This window comes from Tursiops truncatus, chromosome 15 (genome assembly GCF_011762595.2).
Source record: "Tursiops truncatus isolate mTurTru1 chromosome 15, mTurTru1.mat.Y, whole genome shotgun sequence".
NCBI lineage: Eukaryota > Metazoa > Chordata > Mammalia > Artiodactyla > Delphinidae > Tursiops > Tursiops truncatus.
In genome coordinates, this window is record NC_047048.1 from 28,500,975 (window position 1) to 28,522,131 (window position 21,157).

General features: G+C 51.8%; 2 protein-coding genes across 11 annotated transcripts in view; one reads left to right on the forward strand and one right to left on the reverse strand.

The window, feature by feature from the left end:
• The window catches only part of TXNDC11 (thioredoxin domain containing 11), a 65,986-nt gene extending 55,393 nt beyond the window's left edge, over positions 1-10,593 (forward strand). For 5 of the 6 annotated variants that reach the window (XM_019928699.3, XM_004324087.4, XM_019928702.2 and 2 more), the window contains 4 exons: positions 915-1,057; positions 2,003-2,112; positions 5,754-5,834; positions 9,839-10,593. In XM_019928699.3, coding sequence (XP_019784258.1) covers positions 915-1,057; positions 2,003-2,112; positions 5,754-5,834; positions 9,839-10,481 — 977 coding nt within the window. In that variant the 3' untranslated portion in view covers positions 10,482-10,593. The remainder of the gene's footprint in view (positions 1-914; positions 1,058-2,002; positions 2,113-5,753; positions 5,835-9,838) is intronic. The other variant, XM_019928700.3, reaches the window with a different exon arrangement.
• Positions 10,522-21,043, reverse strand: SNN (stannin). 5 transcript variants are annotated; one of them, XM_073792305.1, is made up of 3 exons: positions 20,889-20,937; positions 13,978-14,092; positions 10,522-13,750 (listed from the first exon to the last, which is right to left on the reverse strand). In XM_073792305.1, the coding sequence occupies exon 3, from the start codon at positions 13,658-13,660 to the stop codon at positions 13,397-13,399; it is 264 nt and encodes an 87-aa protein (XP_073648406.1). In that variant the 5' UTR covers positions 13,661-13,750; positions 13,978-14,092; positions 20,889-20,937; the 3' UTR covers positions 10,522-13,396. The 5 variants fall into 5 exon arrangements, with proteins under 5 accessions (XP_073648406.1, XP_033696925.1, XP_073648405.1 ...); XM_033841034.2 differs by lacking the exon at positions 13,978-14,092 and having other exon boundaries at positions 20,889-21,043; XM_073792304.1 differs by having other exon boundaries at positions 10,522-14,104; positions 20,889-20,916.
• Positions 21,044-21,157: the final 114 nt, after the last annotated feature.

A 21,157-nucleotide genomic window follows, 5' to 3' on the forward strand; every position in this document is an offset into this window, starting at 1 on the left:
TTCACTGTGCATCGTTGTTGTTTTGGAGAGTTGACTCTTAAGTCAGCTGTCTCTGGGTCAGTTTCAGAATTTAGGCTTCATTCAGATTAGTAAATAATTCTTGGTTTTATGTTTCAAAAACCTAGCCAACTAAGTATCAGTCAGGTGTTGATGACGGATTCTCTTCACAAGACCTTCCTCCTTTCCTCCGCCCTCCACAGAACATATCATTGTTCACTAGGGCCTCGCAATGGAGAGAAAAAAGAAGAAAAAAAGAAGTGAAACTCAGATTAGTGCTGCTTCAGATGATACAAAGGAATCTGAAGATAGTAGAGTTGGTGGGGAGGGTAAAACTGTTGCTTCAGGTTAGGGTTTGGGATTATTTATGGGTTTTATTTATGTGTTTTTCCACTAAATATAATTGAGTTTATTTTTCTTAACCTTTTAAGAAAGAAACTTGAAGGACTTTAATAAAGGAAACAAAAACCATAGCTCCTTATCTTTAAATTAATGAGTATTTAAACACCTTCCCCATTACAGTAGCTTGTGCAATTACTGCATCGGTAGTTATGCTTAAAGGTCTTGGTACAGTTGAAATCTCCATGGTGGCGTGTTGATGACTTATACAGGCTCAGGTGTCCATTTGTGGACCAGTGTTGTTTTTAAAAGGAGCATCGAATTCCTAGTCCCTGCATAGTAGAACACGGGACACCGAGTGGTGCTTTGTTAGCTAAAGTGCTGTCTGCTGAGTTACTACTGCCAAAGCTACCCCCTGTCCCCCCGGGTGGCTTCGTTCAGGGTTTTGCCTGTAGGTGAAGTGTTAAAAATGTGGGCCTGCGAAGCCAGCCCAATTTTTTAGATGTGGAGTTTAAAGTAGGCCAACTACTCTCCTTGTACTGAGAGAAGAACTGATCTCATTTTCTCCTTATTTTCAGAGTCTTTCATTCAAAACTTCAGCGTTCTCTACAGTCCCTTGAAAAGGCATCTTATTGGAAGTGACTCTTCACAGTTCCCATCTCAGCGTTTAATCACTGAAGTGACAACGGATACCTTTTGGGAAGTAGTCCTTCAAAAACAGGTATAGAATCATGAGCGAGGCAAAAATCAAGCCATCTGTCCCTATTATAATAATTTCCAAAGCTGCAGTCATTGGGGTGAGCAGTTGGGTTTTTTTGGTTTGCTTGTTTTTTAAATTAATTAATTAATTTATTTATTTTTGGCTGTGTTGGGTCTTTGTTGCTGCGCGTGGGCTTTCTTTAGTTGCGGCGAGCAGGGGCTACTCTTCATTGCGGTGCGCAGGGTTCTCATTGCGGTGGCTTCTCTTGTTGCAGAGCACAAGCTTTAGGCACGCAGGCTTCATTCAGTAGCTGTGGCTTGTGGGCTTACCTGCTGCGCGGTATGTGGGATCTTCCCAGACCAGGGCTTAAACCCGTGTTCCCTGCATTGGCAGGCGGATTCTTAACCACTGCACCACCAGGGGGTGGTTGGTTTTGATGTACAAAAGATTGACCACATGACAGTCTTACTGCAGAACATGTGAGTTACATGGTGGTTTTGTGATTGTAAAACGTCCTTAAGAAAGCACATAGGGCTTCCCTGGTGGCGCAGTGGTTAAGGATCTGCCTGCCAATGCAGGGGACACAGGTTCGAGCCCTTGTCTGGGAAGATCCCACATACCACAGAGCAACTGAGCCCGCACGCCACAACTACTGAAACCCGGGTGCCTAGAGCCTGTGCTCCGCAACAAGAGACGCCACCGCAGTGAGAAGCTCGCGCACTGCATCGAAGAGTAGCCCCTGCTCGCCGAAACTAGAGAAAGCCCGAGTGCAGCAACGAAGACCCAATGCATCCAAAAATATAAATAAATAAATTTATTTTTTTAAAAATCACATAATTGAAAATACCTGAAGATTAAATTTTCACTGTAATTTGTGCATGAGCAACATTCATTGAATGCCTGCCCGGTTCTAAGCACAGTGAGGACCTGAGCAGCCCAGTAACAGCCGTCTTCCTCTTCCCATAGGACGTGTTGCTGCTTTATTATGCACAGTGGTGCGGCTTCTGTCCAGCCCTCAATCACATCTTTATCCAGCTAGCTCGGCTCCTGCCTGCAGATACATTCACTGTGGCAAGGTAAGGAAGCCCGTGCTGCAGCGCTGTGTGCCTGCCTTCACTCCTCCTTACAGCTTAGCCATTATGGCCTGCAAGGGTCTGCCCATTTTCTGTTGACCTTGGGTAAGATTTGGTTGATTGTCAGCTTAAAGCTGTGAGCAAAACCTCATTGGAGCCAAAGTTTTCCTGATGAATGCTAAGTGTTTCTTCCATGATGTTGAGTGTATTTAGTCCTGATTGAGTTCATAGGAGGGTGAGTGCAGTTCTGAGGGATTAGTGCTGACCTGGTTGCTCGGATAGCCCCCCAAGTGGCCAGCTTTCTGGAATACATGGCACTGGGGCCTTAGCCCAGCAAAAGGGGGCCAGTCCCTGGTGTGCTGCCAACCAGCCCTGGGACCTGGAGCAAATCTCCCCACCAGGTCTCCTTTCCCTCCTCATTCCTAAAAGTAAGAGGCAAGATTGGCTGATACCTGCATGTTCTAGTTTTGTGATTCCTTGGTACTGTATGTGTATGTGTAGCAAACAAAAAAATGTTAAACCATTGTTTTGTAAAAACAAGGCTCAAAGAGTTTTTGGATCAGGTAGTAGGCAGTCTGAGATGAAAATTATTTAGATTTAAGCTATATCTTCTCCCCACCACCCAAAAAAAAAAAAAAACCTTCAGATAGAATTTAAATATAAAAGATCAAATCATAGAAAAAAATAACAGAAGCTAGAATATTGGATTTGCTAGTTCCTTTGAGAGGTGAAAACTTGCCAAAATGAAGCAGTTGAAAAAATAATGCAAGAAAGATGAACAGATTTCACTAGAAAAATGTGCAACGAAAATAAAACTGACAAAAGGACGATAGCTGTATTTTACAGCGTATATGTCTTACCTTTTGTGTATGCTGTAAGTAATGATTAGAGCCACACTTGAGGAGTTACTATGCTGCGAGATTTTTGTATATACATATTATCTGACTTAATCCTTAGAGCATTCAGTGGAGCAGGTATGATTACCACTCTCTTTCTACTGAGGAGGAAACTGAGGCTCAAAAGGATTAGGCAGCTTGCCCAGAGTTACACAACCTGTAAATGAGGGAGCAGGATTCAGAATCAGGTGTTCATGCTCCAGACCCTGAGAAATTAAAATGGTTTAAGAAAACTGCTGAGAGCAAAATGTGGTTTGTACATATAATGGAATATTATTCCACCCTAAAAATTAGGAAGGAAATTCTGACACATGCTGCAACATGAGTGAACCTTGAGGATATTAATGCTGAGTGAAATGAGTCACAAAAGGACAAGCACTGTATGGTTTCCCTTATATGAGGCACCAAGAGTAGTCAGATTCATAGAGACAGCAGAATGGTGGTTGCCAAGAGATGGGGGGAGGGGAGAAGGGGGAGGAGTTGTTTAATGGGGTCAGTTTCAGTTTTGCAAGATGAAAGAGCTCTGGAGATGGATGGTGGTGATGGGTGCACAGCAGTATGAATGTACTTAATACCACTGCACTGTACACTTAGAAATGGCTGAGATGGTAAATGTTATGTATATTTCACCACAATTTTAAAAAATGGGGGATGGAGGGAGAAACAGCTGAGGACTGCCATGTGAAGAAAGGTCATGAACAGCTTTTCATGTAAGAGAAGAGAGTAAATAAACAAGTGGGGAAATTATAATCTAGTAAATGTAAATCAAAACAATAACAAAGTGTCATTTATACTTATTAAATTAAGGAATACTCTTAAGTGGTAGAATCTTGTTTTGATAAAATAAAATTGGCACAGTCAGATGTAGCTAACAGAATAAGTAAATTGGCATAAACTTTTTGGAAAGCATTTTAACAACATTTTAGCAAAAACGGTTATACATTTTTGATCCAGCTAATTTCACTTTGGGGAATTAAGGAAGTAGGACTTGCAGAGAAGCATGTGCTGGTCATTGCAGCATTATTTATGTCCAACAGTAGAAAAATGGTTAAGTAAATTATGGTTGGGCATTTGATGGGATTTTTACCCCTTCGTTAGGACAATGCTTTTCATACAATTAACTGAAAAGAATAGAGTATGAAATATGATTTCTGCTCTTATCAGTATGTAGGCATATACACCAAATCCTGAATGAGAATCCCAGAAAGAAGGTCCCAATCAGCACAATGGGATTCTGAGTGGATGTTTACAAATGTTTTTCTTTTAATTTTACAGTTTGGTTTTTCTTTGAAGTAAAAATCAGGAGAAAGAAACACTTGATTATAGAATAAACTGTTCAACACCATTTGTTTAAAAAATAGAAACTCTGGGCTTCCCTGGTGGTGCAGTGGTTGAGAGTCCGCCTGCCGATGCAGGGGACACAGGTTCGTGGCCCAGTCCGGGAAGATCCCACATGCTGCAGAGCAGCTGGGCCCGTGAGCCATGGCCGCCGAGCCTGCGCGTCCAGAGCCTGTGCTCCGCAATGGGAGAGGCCACAACAGTGAGAGGCCCGCATATGGCAAAAAAATAAATAAATAAATAAAATAGAAACTCTGATGTTCTAGGTAGGCTTTCACAGACAGAGAGGCAGGAGTACTGTTCTGTTAATGAAGCTATTTAAAACCATTATGATTTGGTTATGTCATTTTTTTTTTTTTTTTTTTTTTGCGGTACATGGGCCTCTCACTGTTGTGGTCTCTCCCGTTGCGGAGCACAGGCTCCGGACGCACAGGCTTAGCGGCCATGGCTCATGGGCCTAGCCGCTCCGCGGCACGTGGGATCCTCCCAGACTGGGGCATGAACCTGTGTCCCCTGCATCGGCAGGCGGACTCTCAACCACTGCGCCACCAGGGAAGCCATGGTTATGTCAGTTTTTTTTTAAAGTGTATTTCATCCTTTTGGACAAACTCAAGGCACTGATTTCCCCCCCTCCCCACTCTGCCCCCAATTATACTTCTCTGAAGACTCCTGTCAAGTTAATGATTCAAAACATTTCCACCTTTTTTATGCACTATTTGTGAATATTGACACCTGGCTTAGCAGCCCTGCTGCTTCGCTTCCTCCTGGGATGTTCCTTTTGCTGCAACTGAGCAGCCCCTGGGGGCAGGTGGGGAGACATTCCTGCAGGCCCAGCTTAGTGCGGACTGCAGGAGGGGCCCCCACCTAGTTCAGTGGTAATTAAGCACAGGTTGGCTCATTTAGCACAGATGTCATTTGCTGTATTAGAAAATTCATCTAAAATCTGCTAAGAAAATACAACTTTCTTGGCCTCTGTCTAGACTTAACAGAATATAGAATATAATCTTCCTTATCTTGTTTTCTTACGTTTTCAGAGGCTCAATGTGTTTTGCTCAATGATTTCCTTTTTCCAGAGCTGATCCAACGGTTAAGGTACTTGCCCAGATTTGGTCAGGTGCGTGGACTACTCCTGAGGTGTCAGCGAGGCTTTTTTGAGGGGGGATTCTACATTTACTTTCAAGACATGACATTTCCCTCAGTGAGTTAGGTGGACAGTTGCACGTCCTGGAAGTCTCGCTGCTTCTCCCACAAGCTGTGCCTGCCTTATACCCAGTGGTGCGCTCACCGCCAGGGGCCAGTCTTGTGTGGGCGCAGACAGTGCCCTGGGTTCTTCAATTATTTGAGAAGATCCTTTCAAGTTGGAGTTTCTTGGGCTGATCTTTTGCTTTTTCTGTTCTTTCCCTTTGCCAGGATTGATGTATCTCAGAATGATCTTCCTTGGGAATTTATGGTTGACCGTCTTCCTACTGTCTTATTTTTTCCCTGTAACAGGTAAAGCTGAAGTTTTTCAATATTTGGGCAGATGAGATTCTTTTGCTGAACATGAAATGGGTTTAAGGTACTTCACAGAAGTGAAGTGTACATCATTACTTATTACTAAAGTATTTAGAATAAAATGTTCAAAAAATGTGCCACTGGGAACAAGGGTAAAAGGACTTTGGTGTCATGATGTCAGGTGTGGAAGTTTTTTTAAGTTTGCCCCCTCCCAGAGTGTGTTTTACACGAGTATGAATGTGGCCACTGGAACTTGTTCACCTTCTTGGCCTTATGAGCACACAGTGAGTGCTGAGATTGACAGCAAAGAGCCCCAGGTTCACGTGGGGCAAAACAACAGCTTACTGTTGGGCCTCACAGGGAGTCAGGCCCGGCCTGCCCGCTTCTACATGAGTCATTTGTCATTGAGCCCTGCGGATGGCCACCTCGGCCCCCTGGTACAAGGAGGAAACAGAGGCCCTTCTACCCACTGCACCCGCATACTGGGGCTCAAGAAGCCTTCTCCCCAGGTGTGCAGACTTCTGTGAATGTCACCTGACGGGGCTGTCACCTTGATCTCTTCACATTTGTCTAAGTGGTGCTCCAAGGTGAGTGATCAGGGCAGCTTCCCTGAAAGCCCAGCGAGCAGGGATGGGCCGTTAGCAAGGGGATGTGACCTGGCAGTTAGCGAATGTGGATCCAGATGTTTTGGTAGAAGGGAAATTAACTCTTGGCCTTTTAAAGCCTGATAAACCAGATGTTCTCTTGGTACAGATTCCTGTTTGTTTTTAAAAGGATGGGTCCTCAGGGACCCAGTCACATGGCTTTGACAATATCTTTATAGGGAAAAGCATTTGCAGGATGATTTTAGTGACGTTCCCTAACTCACATGTCTTTTATTCTCTGGCGCTCGCTTTTACCGTTTATTGCAGCCACTGCCATGCTCTTCATGCTTCTCTAGGAGAGTGCTTCCTTCATGTGTACTGAATCATTTCCTTGGTTTTTCCCCCTTATCTCAAAGAATTTTTGCTGGAATACTTCCTGTGGTAGTAGGGTCTTGTCAAATCACACACTAAAAACAGAGTGTGACTCACCCAGTTCTACTGCTGACTGTATTGTGACGAGCCTTTTTCTTTTTAAGAAGTGTCTCAGGCAGGTGCCACACGGTCCAGGAACCGTGGACAATAACACAAGTAATTTCATTGTGTGTGGGACAGAGGTGGGGCATGAAGTTTAACACACCATAATTTTCAAATTTCAATCATAGTTGGAAAAAACATTGACGTCGTAACACCCAGCACATGCCTTTGCACAAAGAGGTTCTCAGCAGCTGGAATTGTTTCGCGTTTGGGTTGAGTGCCTTTCATTCTGAGGTTGCCTGATGGAGTCAGCATAGAGATGAGCTCATTTTCCATGCCCTGCAGGAAGGTCGCTGCTACAGCCTCTTCCTAGTTCCCTTGTATTGAAAAGTCAAGAAAGTAAATACTGAAGAGTAGACTGTCCAGTTCCATTCTAATGCAGAGAACTTGGTAAACCAAAGCCTTACTGCTTTGGAATGGAATTTTTCTTATTTCCTAAAAATAAATGGTAATCAGAAGTGAAGCAAGCTCTTCATTAACTGGTCTAAAGTGAGTGTTCAGTTCACTCAGAAGGTAAAGGGCAAAAAGCTGACAGCTCACAAAAGAGGAAACGAAAAACTGATAACGAGCAGTAAGACCTTCTTCACAGGGCACATGCTTATTTTTAGTGAAAAGAATATAAAAGTATATATGCGTTTTGGTAAAATATAAATTTACACATGCACTGGGTTAAAATGTGTGCAGAAGGGAAGGTGTCAAGATGTTGACGATAATTTTGGAGGAGTGAAGGTTACCAATGGTCACAGGGTTGCCTCTTGTATGCTTTTTATATCCTTTGCAAATTGGACTCAGTGAGCACGTTGTTTGTATTTTATGATCATGAAAGAAACCATAGGAAGGAGCTTGTCCTCTGCCACAGTGCACAGCCTGGACTACCTCCTGCTCCCAGCAAGGCTGCCTTCTTGTGCAGGGGCACCTTAGAACCACTCTTCTTCTCCCACTCTGTGTGACGTTCCAAAATGCAGGTGCTCTGGCCCGGCCCTGGGCCAGGAGATCAGAAGTGGGTGGGGGGTTCATTCTGATGTGTCCCCTGGGGAAGAACCTCACTTCTTTAGAGGAGCAGCCCACCCTCCCTCAGTATTATAGCCCCTCTTTGGAGCAGATAACTTACACCCCATTGGTCAATTTGTATTTAGCCTTTTACACGCTAGAGGTGCGTACACATACTCCTGGTGAACTTAGACCAGAGTCAAATAAACAGTGGGACCTTTTACCACTACACTTTCAAAATGATTACCATTTTGGAAGCAGTTTGTTGACGCTCTGTATCCTTGCTACTTCTAAGAAGTTTGAAAGCATTTTAGCACACCCATCAGGTAGGTTCATGGAGATTGCTCCAGAAACTCTAAAATAGCATGTTTACCAGTATCGTTTTCTGTCCTATAAATGTCTCCAGATACACGCACTAAGCTCTTTGCTGGGGATGATTCACATTTGCTCTGTCCTAGAAGACCAGGTTGTGTTGCAGAACTTAGGGGTGGATCCAGCCTCTGCTTGTCCATCCTCACCCACACTTCACAGGGGCCAGGATGTTCTTAGTTGTCAGTTGAATGACTGGGAGGCCCCACTTGGAGAAAGCGTACATGTTAAGAAAACGATGCTTTAAAGGAAAACGTGGTTATATACTTACCCCCAAAGTTTAAAAATTGTTCCATTTACCTGAAAGTTTCCATAAACATATAAAATGGGACATACCTGACTTTAATTTCCCTGTGATTTTTATTTCATAGGGAAAGGGCTACTCTTTGATAGAACACCTTTTGTCTTTTCTTAGGTGTTTGGCCACTGGCTTTGTGTGTGGAGAGGGTGTGCAAGCTCTTAATGAGGGATTTCTGGTCAGTTTCTCTAAGGAACAATGTGGTTGGTTTTTTTTTTTTTCAAGCTAACATTCCCTGAGCCTTCAGGTAACTCATGCAGTCCTTACAGCAGTCCTCTGAGGTAGATGAGACTCATATTCCCCCCTTTACAGACAAGGCAGTGCAGGCCACAGAGGAGTCCTGTGAGGCCCCAGAGGCGGGTGGGCCCCGGAGTCGTGCCCTTCACCTCCACTCCTTTAACACTGGATGGTGTCTGCCCCCCTCATGCTAAAGCTGCTGGTTTGGATTTATTGCAGCCAGGTGGTGTATACACAGGTAAATGTATCTGTGGTAGAAATTTTGGTCATCAGACAATTGGATGACAAGTTCTAAAAAGGAAATTTGTACATCAGGACTTGCAGCAAAGCTTTGGGGAAAATCCCCTTCATATGTCACCCTCCTTCCTTATTCTCTGCTCTCAGGGCCCGGCAACCTTAATTCCTCAGAGCCCCTTGGTCTGTTTGTCAAGGGTGGGGCTCCAGTAGCACCTCCACCATCGTGACAATAAAATGTGTCTCCAGATGTTGCCCAGTGTCCCCTGGGGAAGGGAGGGTACAGTTACCCCAGTTGAGAACTCTTGCCTCGGATAATGTGTAATAAATGCTTGCTGAAGAGCCAGGCTGAGTGTTGGAGGTTTTTCCTATCTCGTCAAGCATTGTCGATGGCCACAATAGTGACATGGGTGGCAGTCCTGCCCCCGGACACCCTTCCTGACACGCCACTGGGCGTCTGAGAGCACAGGGAGGCCGCTCTGCCCCGAGTTCTTATCTTTCTTGGAAGGTTGTGAACAGAAACTGAGCTCTTTGTCCTCAGGAACAGACACACCTTTGAGATAAACCACCTTAATTACAGAAGCAGCATATGGGACATCCTCAGCTTTGTAGAAATTTTTTTGCCAGATGACATTTTCCATGCTGGCTGACTTTTGGTAGGAAATAAGCAGCTTGACCTTCGGCGGCAGTCTGGTTTTGGACTAAGAATGTTGGTGTGACTCTCTTATCTTTGACTCCTTTCCCTTTCTCTCCAGAAAGGACCTAAGTGTGAAATACCCCGAAGACCTTCCCATCACCCTTCCAAATCTGCTGAGGTTCATTTTGCATCACTCAGACCCTGCTTCTGCCCCCCAGAACTTGGTTAACCCTCCTACCAAAGAGTGTCTTCAGAGAGAGGCCGTCCTGCAGCAGGGGCACATCTCCCATCTGGAGAGAGAGATCCAGAAGCTGAGGGCGGAGATCAGCGCCCTGCAGCAGGCGCAGGGGCAGGTGGAGGCCCGGCTCTCGAGCGCGCGTAGGGATGAGCAGCAGCTGCGGCGGCAGCAGCACACGCTGGAGAGGCAGCACAGCCTGCTCCAGCTGCACAGCGAGCAGCTGCAGGCCCTGTACGAGCAGAAAACCCGGGAGCTTGAGGAGGTGGCCCGCAAGCTCCAGGAGCTGGCCGACGCCTCGGAGAACCTCCTCACCGAGAACACGTGGCTCAAGATCCTGGTGGCCACCATGGAGCAGAAACTGGAGGGCAGGGACGGGGCCGAAGACCGTGCTCCCCTGGATGAGGTGCGATTGGACTACCACAAGCCCTCGGGCACCCCCCGGCTACCAGCCAGCACTCCTCCGCCTTCCAACGTCAGCTCCACGCTGGCCTCCGAAAGGAGCACTGAGAACAGGACAGACTAACTTTGAAAATAACATGAAGAAATCAGAGGTGAAGACTATACATTGCGAATATATTTATGCAAATTTTATTGAAATTTATTGTAAATAAAGATTTTCTCAGTGGTCTAGAAAATCAGCTTGAATGTCATTCAGCTTTTATTGAACAGGGATGACATCCCCTCCACTTATTGCACAAACTTGGTAGCTTTGAGACAAAAACAGTAGCACAGTCCACTTGAAGATTTGTCTGAAAAGTTAGTCCATATTTTAGTGGCTTAGCATCGGCGTTCCCTCCCCATCCCCCTGCTGTTGCTTCTGCGATGACATGCAGAATGAAAGGCTAATGTCCTGACTGACTAGTCAGAAAACTTGGACACAACAGTTGGGCTATTCAGAAAGAATTCAATGAGAGGTCATAACTTAACTAAGCCATTTGAGTGTGTGGCTCTGGTGTCTATGCTAAAAAAAAGTAGCTGTTGACCAAGAACAGTGAGAGGTGTTATGTGGTTGGTCACCAGTTCTGCAGGCACTTCCACTTGCCTCCAGAGACCCCACTAGTGCCCCACCATGCCCTTGACCCTCACCTGGCACTGACACCGTGCTGATGGGCCTGATGCAAATGGCACAGATGTCGTGGGATAAGGAACCTCCAGGACTGAAACTGAGGAGAAAGTGATGCCTCATCTTTTCAAAACCGAAACTGCACCGGCCATGGTAAGAAGCTCAGGGTGAGTTTGACAGTCAAGCAATGGTCATTTTCAGGGTCAGGCTCAGGGACTGAAAATGCAAGGCCCGGGAGCTCCTCGGTTACTTGGGTAAAGGACAGACAGCCTTAGGTGCAGGCTGCCGGCTGCAGAAAGTAGAGGTAGAAAGCCTGAAGTTCTGAAATGTGAGGGGAATGGATCGAACACCCCTACACCTGCCCCATTTTTCTTATGTCCTTCATTAGGAAACACACCTTCTCCCTGACCTTCCAGTTGACCCCTTTAGAACTTCTGACCCCTCCTCCCGCCCACACCCTGTGTGCTGCTTACAGGGCCTTCTGCTAGTCTCCAGCCTGACTCATGCTTGGCCATCCCCAGGTGGGGGCCAAAGGCATTTCCTCCCCTGTACTAAAGCCCGGCTGCCTCCTAAGGATTCCTTAGTAGCCCACCTGTGCTGTCTCAATCCTGCCTTCAGCTCAAATGGCCTAACTAGCTACTCCTCCCCTCCCCCCAAGCTATACACCTTAATGTTTGACCGTTAATTTAGGGGTACGCTGCTAAAAGGAGTGTTCCTTAAGCTCCCTACTAGGGGTTCTAGAAAGTTGATTAGTTCAACATGCTTTTTAGAGGAGATTTGGATGAGGCCAGAGGAGCCGCCTTCCGCCCGACCAGGAGGCCAGAGCTTTGAGGGGGAGCTGGGAATAGGGAGCAGCCCCTGGCGACCTGGGAGCTCCCTGCCCATGCTGCTGGCAAGGCAGCTCAAGTGCTGAGGGCCAGCGCTCCCCAGCTCACCCAGAGCTGGCCTCCAGTTTATTCCCGAGGATGCAGACACAAATCACATTTTAATCATGATAGTTTAGGGTGTGCTTACAGTGGTGGGATTAAAAACCTAAGCAAGTTCACTGAAGTATACACAAGGGACATCTCGGAGGGGCAGGGTGGGAATCACTGGCCTGACCAAGAGCCACCAAACTCCTCACCTTTTCGAAAACCAAATCCTGAACCTGAAACTCCCTCTTCCCCCAGCCCCCTCCCCTGGGTGCCCACTAAGCACAGGCTGCTGGGGGCTCCTGTGTGTACAGGCACACAAGGGTGACACTTGGCGCTCTCAGAGTAAGGTCAGGGTACCCTCCTAGGTGGCCCACCTAGGAGGTGGAAAATGAAATCCAGGACCCAGCAGGTGGGTGGGAATCTGGGAGGAAAGGAAGAGAATTTGTGAAAAGGGCAGGGGGAAGAAACCAAGCACCCCCCACCACCCCCTCCAGTGCAGAAGATATTAAATACAACAACAAACAAAAACCACAATGTTCTGTCCTTCCTGGGCCAACTGGGTTTGGGATTCAGGTAGCCACCGTGGCTCTGGTGTTTCTAGCGAAGCCTGTGCTCAGTAAAGCTGGGTGGGGGGCAGGGTGCTCAGCATGCTCAAGACCACGGGGGCCAGAAACTGCTCGGCCACTAGGACGCCTGGCAGCCTTGGGACTCGGGCCTCGGGCCCTGACTCGTCCTTCACCGGCTCCCAAGCAGCTGCAGTAGCTTCCTTGCAATCACTCCACTAGCAACAGGAACTGGCATTTACAACCTCATCTACCTAGAGCAGGAGAGGGCGGGACGTGCTGCTGCTCCCATTCATTGCTCACAAAGCAGAAATCGCCAAAGCACCCCAACAGGTTAGCTGCGAGACTTAAAGCCGACGTGTCACGTTCTCTACATACACACGTGTATCTGAGGCCCCCGCCAAGTGCAATGTGGGCCTTACAAGTCTAAGACCCCCCCTCCCGCCTTGACTCAGCTCAGCGTTAGTACGGACAGTCCCATGTGCTCTATATTTTTTAAAAAATCAGCAAGAGAGGCTTAAGCACGTGCTTCTGGGGCCTATTTACAGTTCACAGGCTTGTGAGCTCACGCGTTACAGTAGTAGCTCCATCAAAAACAGGCTCAGCTAAACATTCAAGTAACAAAAGCGCTGTGGGGCCATGAGCCCCAGCAAGGTCAGGCCTGCCCACTGCCTGCAATGGGCAGTCCTACCAGGAGGCTGAGGGGTTGCCCAGTGCCACTGAGCCCTGGCTCAGGACCGCCGGGACCCCAGGAGTCGGTGCATGCGATGACGAAGTCCGGTGAGGCCATGCCAGCAAGTGTCAACCCTTCCTCTCAGATGGTAGCACGTCTGTGGTTTCGCCCCTACTGCGCCTCTTGGCTGGCGGCAGACAGGTCCAGGAGCCTCCGCATCCCGGCTCAGCCGTGGACTTCAGGGCCGTTGGGGGTCAGCTTGGCCTTCCTCTCCACGCACGGTCCCTTGGCCGAGTACTGCACTAGCAGGAAGGGCTCCTTGGTCTCGCCATCCCCCACGATGCTCTCCTCGTCCTCTGACTGGCTGATGCGCTGCAGCCGCAGGTAGCACCAGCAGCCCAGGATCAAGGCCCCCAGGGCAGCGATGGCGATGAGGATGACGATAACCGTGACCACACCGGTGGTGGGGCTGTGGTCCATGATGGACATGGTTAGCGCTTGAGCGGGGGGGGCCCTCTGCAGGAAGGTCTTGGTGGGGACGGCTCAGTGAGGCTGGAACCCAGGCTGGACACGAGAGCCCTGAAAGAAAGAGCAAGATGAGGCTACACTGGGGACTCCGCTGGGGACCCTGACAGCTCACACGCTCGGGCTTGCTCTTCCATGGGGTCTATTTTTAATCAGTTCTTAAGCCTGACCATCCTGCCCGCATCCTAGTGAGAAACAGACTGGTTGGCATTTGCTGGGTGTTTTTGTTTACGATGCTACCAGCGTTCTCCTCACTCAACCCAGCCACTTCCATTTAATACCTTCAGTGCCTCTGCTACCAGACAGGCAGTCATCCTCGCTCAGCCAGGAACCTGACAGGCTTCTCAGGAACCTGAGAGGGGGCACCCGAGACCTCCATCACCACTGCAGCAGAGGCTGAAAGAGGGTCTGTTTAAGGTGAATGTTCTAGAAGTCCAGCACCACTAGGTGTTCAGTAACTGCTCACAGATTGAAAGTGCTTCAAGGACTTCCCTGGTGGCGCAGTGGTTAAGAATCCACCTGCCAATGCGGGGACACGGGTTCGAGCCCTGGTCTGGGAAGATCCCACATGCCGCAGAGCAACTAAGCCCGCGAGCCACAAATACTGAAGCCCGTGCGCCTAGAGCCCATGCTCCGCAACATGAGAAGCCACCGCGATGAGAAGCCCGCGTACCGCACCGAAGAGTAGCCCCCGCTCGCCACAACTAGCGAAAGCCTGTGCGCAGCAACGAAGACCCAATGCAGCCAAAAATAAATAAATTAAAATAATAATAATAAAGTGCTTCAAGACGGCCAGAGATGAGGGATTCAAAAGCAGGGAAATGACATCAGCCCCTCTCGTGAACGGGACAACGGGACATACATAGCTCGAGTCTTCAGGAGCACCTGTGAGAGAGTGCAGCCGACAACAGTCTTTGCCCACAAAGAAGCTGTAGCTGACCTGGCTCTGGAAAAACTTAGGGGAGGGCAGGGGAGAGTGGGACAGACCAGCCGCTGCCGGCGTCTTGGTGCAGGAGCCAGACCGCAAACGGATCAATATGCCAAACACCTGTCGCTACAAATGCAGGAATGTAATGCTGGGAACATAGGGGACCAGATGCCTTGATGCTAAACTGGGCGGGGCAGGCAAAACTCAGGGAGGTGATGCTGATGCCGAGATGTGCGGGAAAGCCAGACCCTGAAGAGCTTCCCGGCAGGGGAACACTGTCTGCTAAGGCTCTGAAGGCAGGAGGGCCCACTGGCAAGTGCGAGGAGTGGCTGCAGCTGGAGATCAGCTGGTTTGGGTGGCGGTGGGGAGGGGTGTACATGCCCCAAGGCCCAGACAGCAACAACCCACTGAGGTTGGAGGTGGTGGCACCCCTGGGTGCCAAGACCTTGCACTTTTAAAATTTCTCCTGCCTGACCGTAAACGGAGCAAATAATAGTAACTAACACCCAGGTGGTTACGAGGATGCCTGCAACACCTGGGCACAGGGTGGGCAGAGTCGATGCTCAGCTGTCTGAATCTGGTTTTTCTGGAGAAGACAGACATCAGTGCAGGTAGACATCATTGGAAGCGGAAGGTTTTCCCTCCAGACAGGATGGAACCTGCCCTCCTTGAGCAATGACAGCCTTAATTAGAAATGATTCTTATCCACACCAGGGAGCCCTCCACCCCCACCCCAAGGCCAGGTTCGCCTGAAGGTCAAAGGCAGCTAAGTCAACACCCCTGAGTCTGTCCGGGGACCGGGCCCTGAGAAAACCCTAAAGACCCCCAGAACTGCCCTGCTCCCACGCCCACCTGTGCAGAGGGGTCCTAGTCGGGGGGGGGGCGACATCCCTGGAGTCTTCCCCCTTCTTACTGCCCCCAGGGTCAAGCCGCTGCCATCACTCTCAACAGGCTCCCTGGTCCACCTGTGGGGGCCATTGCAGCCAGTGCCCCTGTCACTCAGAGGAAAGATCCCAAGTCCCTACAGTCACCTACGGGACCTGATGAAGCATCTCCACCCCTGCTCCTCTCCTGCTGACCCCATGCTCCTTCCTACCTGCAGACCTTTGCCCAGCCAGGTCCCTCTGCCCAAATGCTCCGCTCCCCTTACACTTGTGCAGTGGTTCTCAAGTGGGGGCAACCGTGCCCCCCAGGGGACATGTGGCAACGTCTGGAGACATTTTTGATTATAACAGCTGGTGTGTGTGTAGGTGCTACTGGTATCAAGTGGATGGAGACCAGGGATGCTGGTAAACCTCTCACATGGCATGGGACAGCTCCCCAAAGACCCCAGACAAACATCAACATGTGGAGGCTGCCCTGGTTAACTCCAGCTCAGGCGGGGAGCCTTCCTGACCCCATGGTCCAGGAAGTCCTCTTCGTCCTGTGGCTGCACTCACTCCTTCCCTCCCTCCAGGGCACCAGCCTCAACGTGCAACCCTGGCGTCTGTGTCAGGGCCATCGGGTTGGCACCTGCCTCCCCTGTTGGGCTGTGTGCTCCGTGAGTGGCCCTGCACACTTCTGTGCCCACCCAGTGCACAGGTCCTGCTGGCCTCTCCCCTGCCACCATCAGGGCTACCATCAGCTCCCACAACTCTGCTCAGCCTGTCCTCTTGGGCCTCCGCATGGAGCAGGTGATGCCCCCAACCCCCAGAGAGCCTGCTGGCTGCAGCTGGGTGAACCTGCCCCAACCCCTGTGCCCTCGTCCCGCTCGGGAGCACACCTAGCTGCCTGTCCCTCCCCGCCTCACCCTCTCCACTGGCCCTTGTGCCCAGCGCCTGCTGGGGTGCCTGCCCTCCCCCTGGGTTCCTGGACAGGAAGGCAAGTCAGTATCAATTCAGAAGGGGAAGTGTGTGTGTTTGGGGAGGAGGGGGGTGGTTCAGGGACAGGAAGTGGGAAATCAAACAATGGCAGCAAGACCTGGGGAGGGGGGACCCCAGGGGCCAAACCAGCTGAGGAGCCCAGGAAGTGCCTCTGAGTCCTGGGGGTGGGGGACAAGCGGTCCCGGGACCAACGACCAACCACCAACCAGCAAACTGAGGCAGAGGTAGCCCCAGCTCCAAGGACCCTCTGAGAGGAGTGGTGACCTCAAAACCCTGTCTGCTGCCCCTGCCCCAGGTCAGGAGGAGCGGGTAGAGCCAGGTGACCAGGCCACAGTCATGCCTTGCCTGCAGTCCCTGGCCCTCCCTTGAATGTGTTTGTTCCTTCACTCAGCAAGTATTTCCTGAGAACCTATCTGTTAAAAAATCTGATCATGTCATCCCCTGCTCAGAACCCTCCCTGGTACCAGCAGAGAATCCAAATTCTCTACTTCCCCAGCTTCTTCACACCCTTCTGCCTCATACCTCAAGGCCTCTGCACGTTCTGTTCCTTCTGCCTGGAGTGTTCTTCCCTGAGTGTCCCGTGACTGGTTCCTTCCCATCAGACGGGACTTTCTCAGAAGGTGCCTCTTGGGGGCTGCCTTCCCAGATCACCCAGGAGCCAGACACAGCCCACCCCCACTGGCCATCGTCTAGTACTACTTCCTCTTATTTCCTGGCGCTCTGCCACCTGAAATTCTCTTGGGTGAGGGAAGGTGTTTCCCTGGCTGCCGTCTCCTTCCCGCAGTGGACTCTGAGGCTGTAGGAGGACACTGTCCATCTTGCCCACTGCTGGATCCCCAGCCCTATTACCAGCACACAGCAGGTGCTCAATAAATGTCTGCTGACCGACCACTCCAAGCCCGGGGAGGCAGTAATCAGAGGAGACCTTGCTTGCATGGGGATCACGGTCAGCAGCCCCCACCCCGAATGCCCCCGAATCTTGAAGCCACCACGGGTTCCCTCAAGGGAGCTGGCAGCCTGCGTGGAAGGACAGACTGCAGGCTGAGCATGGGGGTAGGAGCCACGTGTGCAAGTGGGTCCCAGGCAGGCCTGGCCCAAGCCCACGGAGGGGCAGCTGTCCCTGCACGAGCTGTGGGGAGGGGAGGGGAGGGAAGATGCCACTGAGATGCAGATCCCAGAGGAACCTGAAGCATGAGGGCGGCCGGCCAGTTCCCTCTGAACCCTCTTGGCCTGGGCTGGACCCCACCCCTTGCTTCATCTCTTCAGGGCCTCCCTCCTACCCTTCCGAGCTAAGATGTCTCCTGCAAGTCAGCTGACCCCTCACCCTGATCCAGGAAAGCACACAGGGCAGGACGCGGAGGACCACAGCTTGGGCTGGGTAGATGCCCAGGATGGCACATGGGAAACCTGGACCCCCTTAGAACAATCACCAAAGCAGTTAACACTTATTCCATACCATCATCTACTCCTCCCAACAAGCCCGTGGCTAGCGCTGCTCACTGCTACCATCCAAGTTTCACAGGTGAGGAAACTAAGGCGTGGAGAGCTTGAATGGATCATCCAAGAGTGAACTTGGACAGAATAAAGGAGGATAGACCCAGAAGTGGGGCCCAGCAGAATAAAGGGAGGGGTCTTCTAAGTGCAGAGGGTCAGGCCAGCCTGGGAGCCAGAGCACAGCCGAGGACTGTAGTCTCCGGGCACTCTAGGGGTGGGCGACGGGCCATGCTCCCCCCAACCTCTGTAGCATCTCCTTGCCAGCTCCCTCAGGACGAAAGCTGGCACTGGAAGCCCAAGGCCATCTGGATCCCCCTAACACACAGTGCCAACCCTCCACCCTCCTTCCACCCTCCCGCTCCCACCTCCCTCAGATGGATCTCAACAAGCTTTCTAAAGCCCAGCGTCTGCGGACACCACCCCTCTGACCTCTCCCCGTGCCCCACCCCCAACCACGATGGGTTCAAAGGACAGACCCTGCATCAGCCACCAGCAAGCTGAGCGCAGGCATCCCCCACTGTCCTGCTGCCCTCGGAGGCCCACGGCTTAGGTCTTCTCCAATGTTGGGTTGGGTTCTAGTTACCCCTGCCTCTTCAGGGGACCCCAAAATGAAGCCTTAACCCCACTCCACAGGTCCCTTCTCACACTCAAGGCCCAGTGGAGCCCAGCCAGCAGCAGAGCAGATTAGAGTCCCCTCCTTTGACCCACACCATCCCTCCACTCACTATAATTAGCTGTTGTGACGCAGCCAAGCAAGCTGCTCCTAATGGCCTCAGTTTCTCAGCCTGCAAAATGGGAAAGAGGCCTTGACCTCAGCAGCCAGGTTGTGGGGAGGCTGAGAAGTGATAAGAAATGTGAAAACAGAAGGGCTATGGGGCCACCGGGTTTGTGTGTCACCAGGTACCACACCTTCCTGGGTGTTACAGGGTCGCCCCTCACTCCCCCCGAAAGGACCTGCTCCCAGGAGGGTACAGGGCCTGGTCCAGGCCCAGTGCCACAAATAGCGCCTTCCTCAGGGACACGCCGCTGCTACCTTCTTCTCGCTTAACTGGGCACATCATGAGTGTCACCCAGCCCAGCTGGACACCAGCTTGCCACCCCTCCCCCCCTGCAGCCTCCACCTTCTGGGGCTGCCCTGCTTACAGGGACGCACCACCTCCGCAGGGGTGAAGCCATGCCCCTTCCCCCAACAAAGCCATCAGGTATGCCAGCAAACCAGGCTCTGTCTCTTCGGGGGACCCCACTTCACAAACCGGAAACATTTCCTGCCCAGTTTCTGATTAGAAACATAGGACTGTGGGGAGGACGGGGCATGACAAGGGGGCAGGTGGCATATCTGCTCTGTGCCAGGCCTGAGCAGGCACTGGAACCCAAGGAAGCATCACACAGGCCCCTGCCCTCCAAAAGCCTGGGCAGGAACAGTGGGGATGCGGATGGGAGACTGACAATCACTGGGCTGTGCCCAGCTCTGCAGCCAGTGTCACCTCACCCTCCACCACCCTCCCATTACACCACGGTCCTCCCGGAGAGGAAACTCGCACCAGCACCCCCCAGGTTCCCCTGTGCAGAAGAGGAAGCTGGCACAGGCAGAGAACCCCAGGGACTGCCCCAAGGTCAGTCCGAGTCTCCTGTGCCCCCACCCTGTGAATCAGCCACTGGCTATTCTCACAGGCTGCCCTAGGCTCAGCTCACTTGCCAAACAACTTTGGTAATAACAGTAGACACCTGGCAAAAGTTGGCAATAATTACTATGTGCCAGACACTGGGCTGAACACTTCACACAGATAATCTCCTTTCAGCATCAAAACAACCCTAGATTTATTACTATGCCCGCTTTGCAGATAAAGAATCTGTGGCTCAGAGAAGTTAAACCAATTGCCCAAGGTCACACAGCCCGAAAGTAACTGCGCAGGGATTCAAACCCAGGCAGCCTGGATCCAGAATCCGGGATTTCAACTCTGACACTAAAATGTCATATTATTTGACCCCCGCCTCCCCGCTCCCTTGCCTGAGGGGACAAGGGGGACAAGTGAACCCCAGTCCGCCCCCACACAAAGAGTCTGGGTGACTGGGGTGGACGGCTCTATGCTGGGGACACAGGGATGATAAGCGCCCTGGCAGCTCCCGCGTGCCAAGCGCGGGCGACGTGCAGGCGCAGTGCCAGGCGCGCTCCACGCACCCTCTCATTTAACCCTGCCAGGCGACTCCGTTGTCTCCCCGACTCTACCAAAGAGCTAAGCGAGGCTGGAGGGTGGAGGGAGCTCGGCCCAGGGGGCGACAGCTGGAGGGGAAACGACAGCTGGAGAGGCAACTCCAGTCGGCTTGACTTGGCGCGGGGGAAGCTTAGGGGACGGGGGACTACGAGACTCAGTCATGCCCACGCCGCACAGTCACCACCGACGGAACCGGGCACCAAACGCCGCGGCCCGTCCTCAGTTTCCCCACCTGCGAAATGGGCGCCAGACGTCGCCAGAACCCCCACCCCTAACCTCTGCAGCTCTCCTGACCACTCTGGAGGTTGCCAGGATCCCCGCCTTCTGTTATTTTTAAAAATCCCTAAGTGTCCGGAGGAGACCCGCGGCCAGCCTGGGGCGCAGAACTGCGGGCCGCGGTGAGGGGCATGCACTGGGTTGGGGGGACACCAGCTCCCTGCAAAGCCGCCGCCGCCCCCCGCCGCCTCCTTTGTCCCGATCTCGCCGCAGCGCAGCGGACAAAGAACCCCCGCCCGCGGGCGCGGCCCCCCGGAACAGACCCTCCCCCCGAAGCCGCGCCCCCGCCCGGGCTGCCCCTCCCCCGCCGCAGAGACCCCCCCCCCCCACCGCGCGCCCCCACCCCATCCGGGGCGGCCCCTTCCCCTCCTGCAGGCCCCCGCCGGGCCCGAGCGCCCGGCCCGCCCGACCCCTCTCACCATGGCGCCGCCCGCAGCCCGGCCCGATTTCCCCGATCGTCCCGCAGCCCCGCGGGCCCGGCTCCGCCCGCCCGCCCGCCCGCCCGCCAGCCAGCCTCCAGCCAGCCAGCCAGCCCGGTCCGGCCGCAGCGAACAGTCCGGACGCAGGAGCCCCTCTCTGCGGCGGGCGGGGTATCTCCGGCTCCGCTCCGGACGGGGGCAGGGCTCTCCTAGAACAGCCAATGGGAGTCCGCGCTGGGACGGCTGGGCGGGGCGGGCCGGGGCGGGGT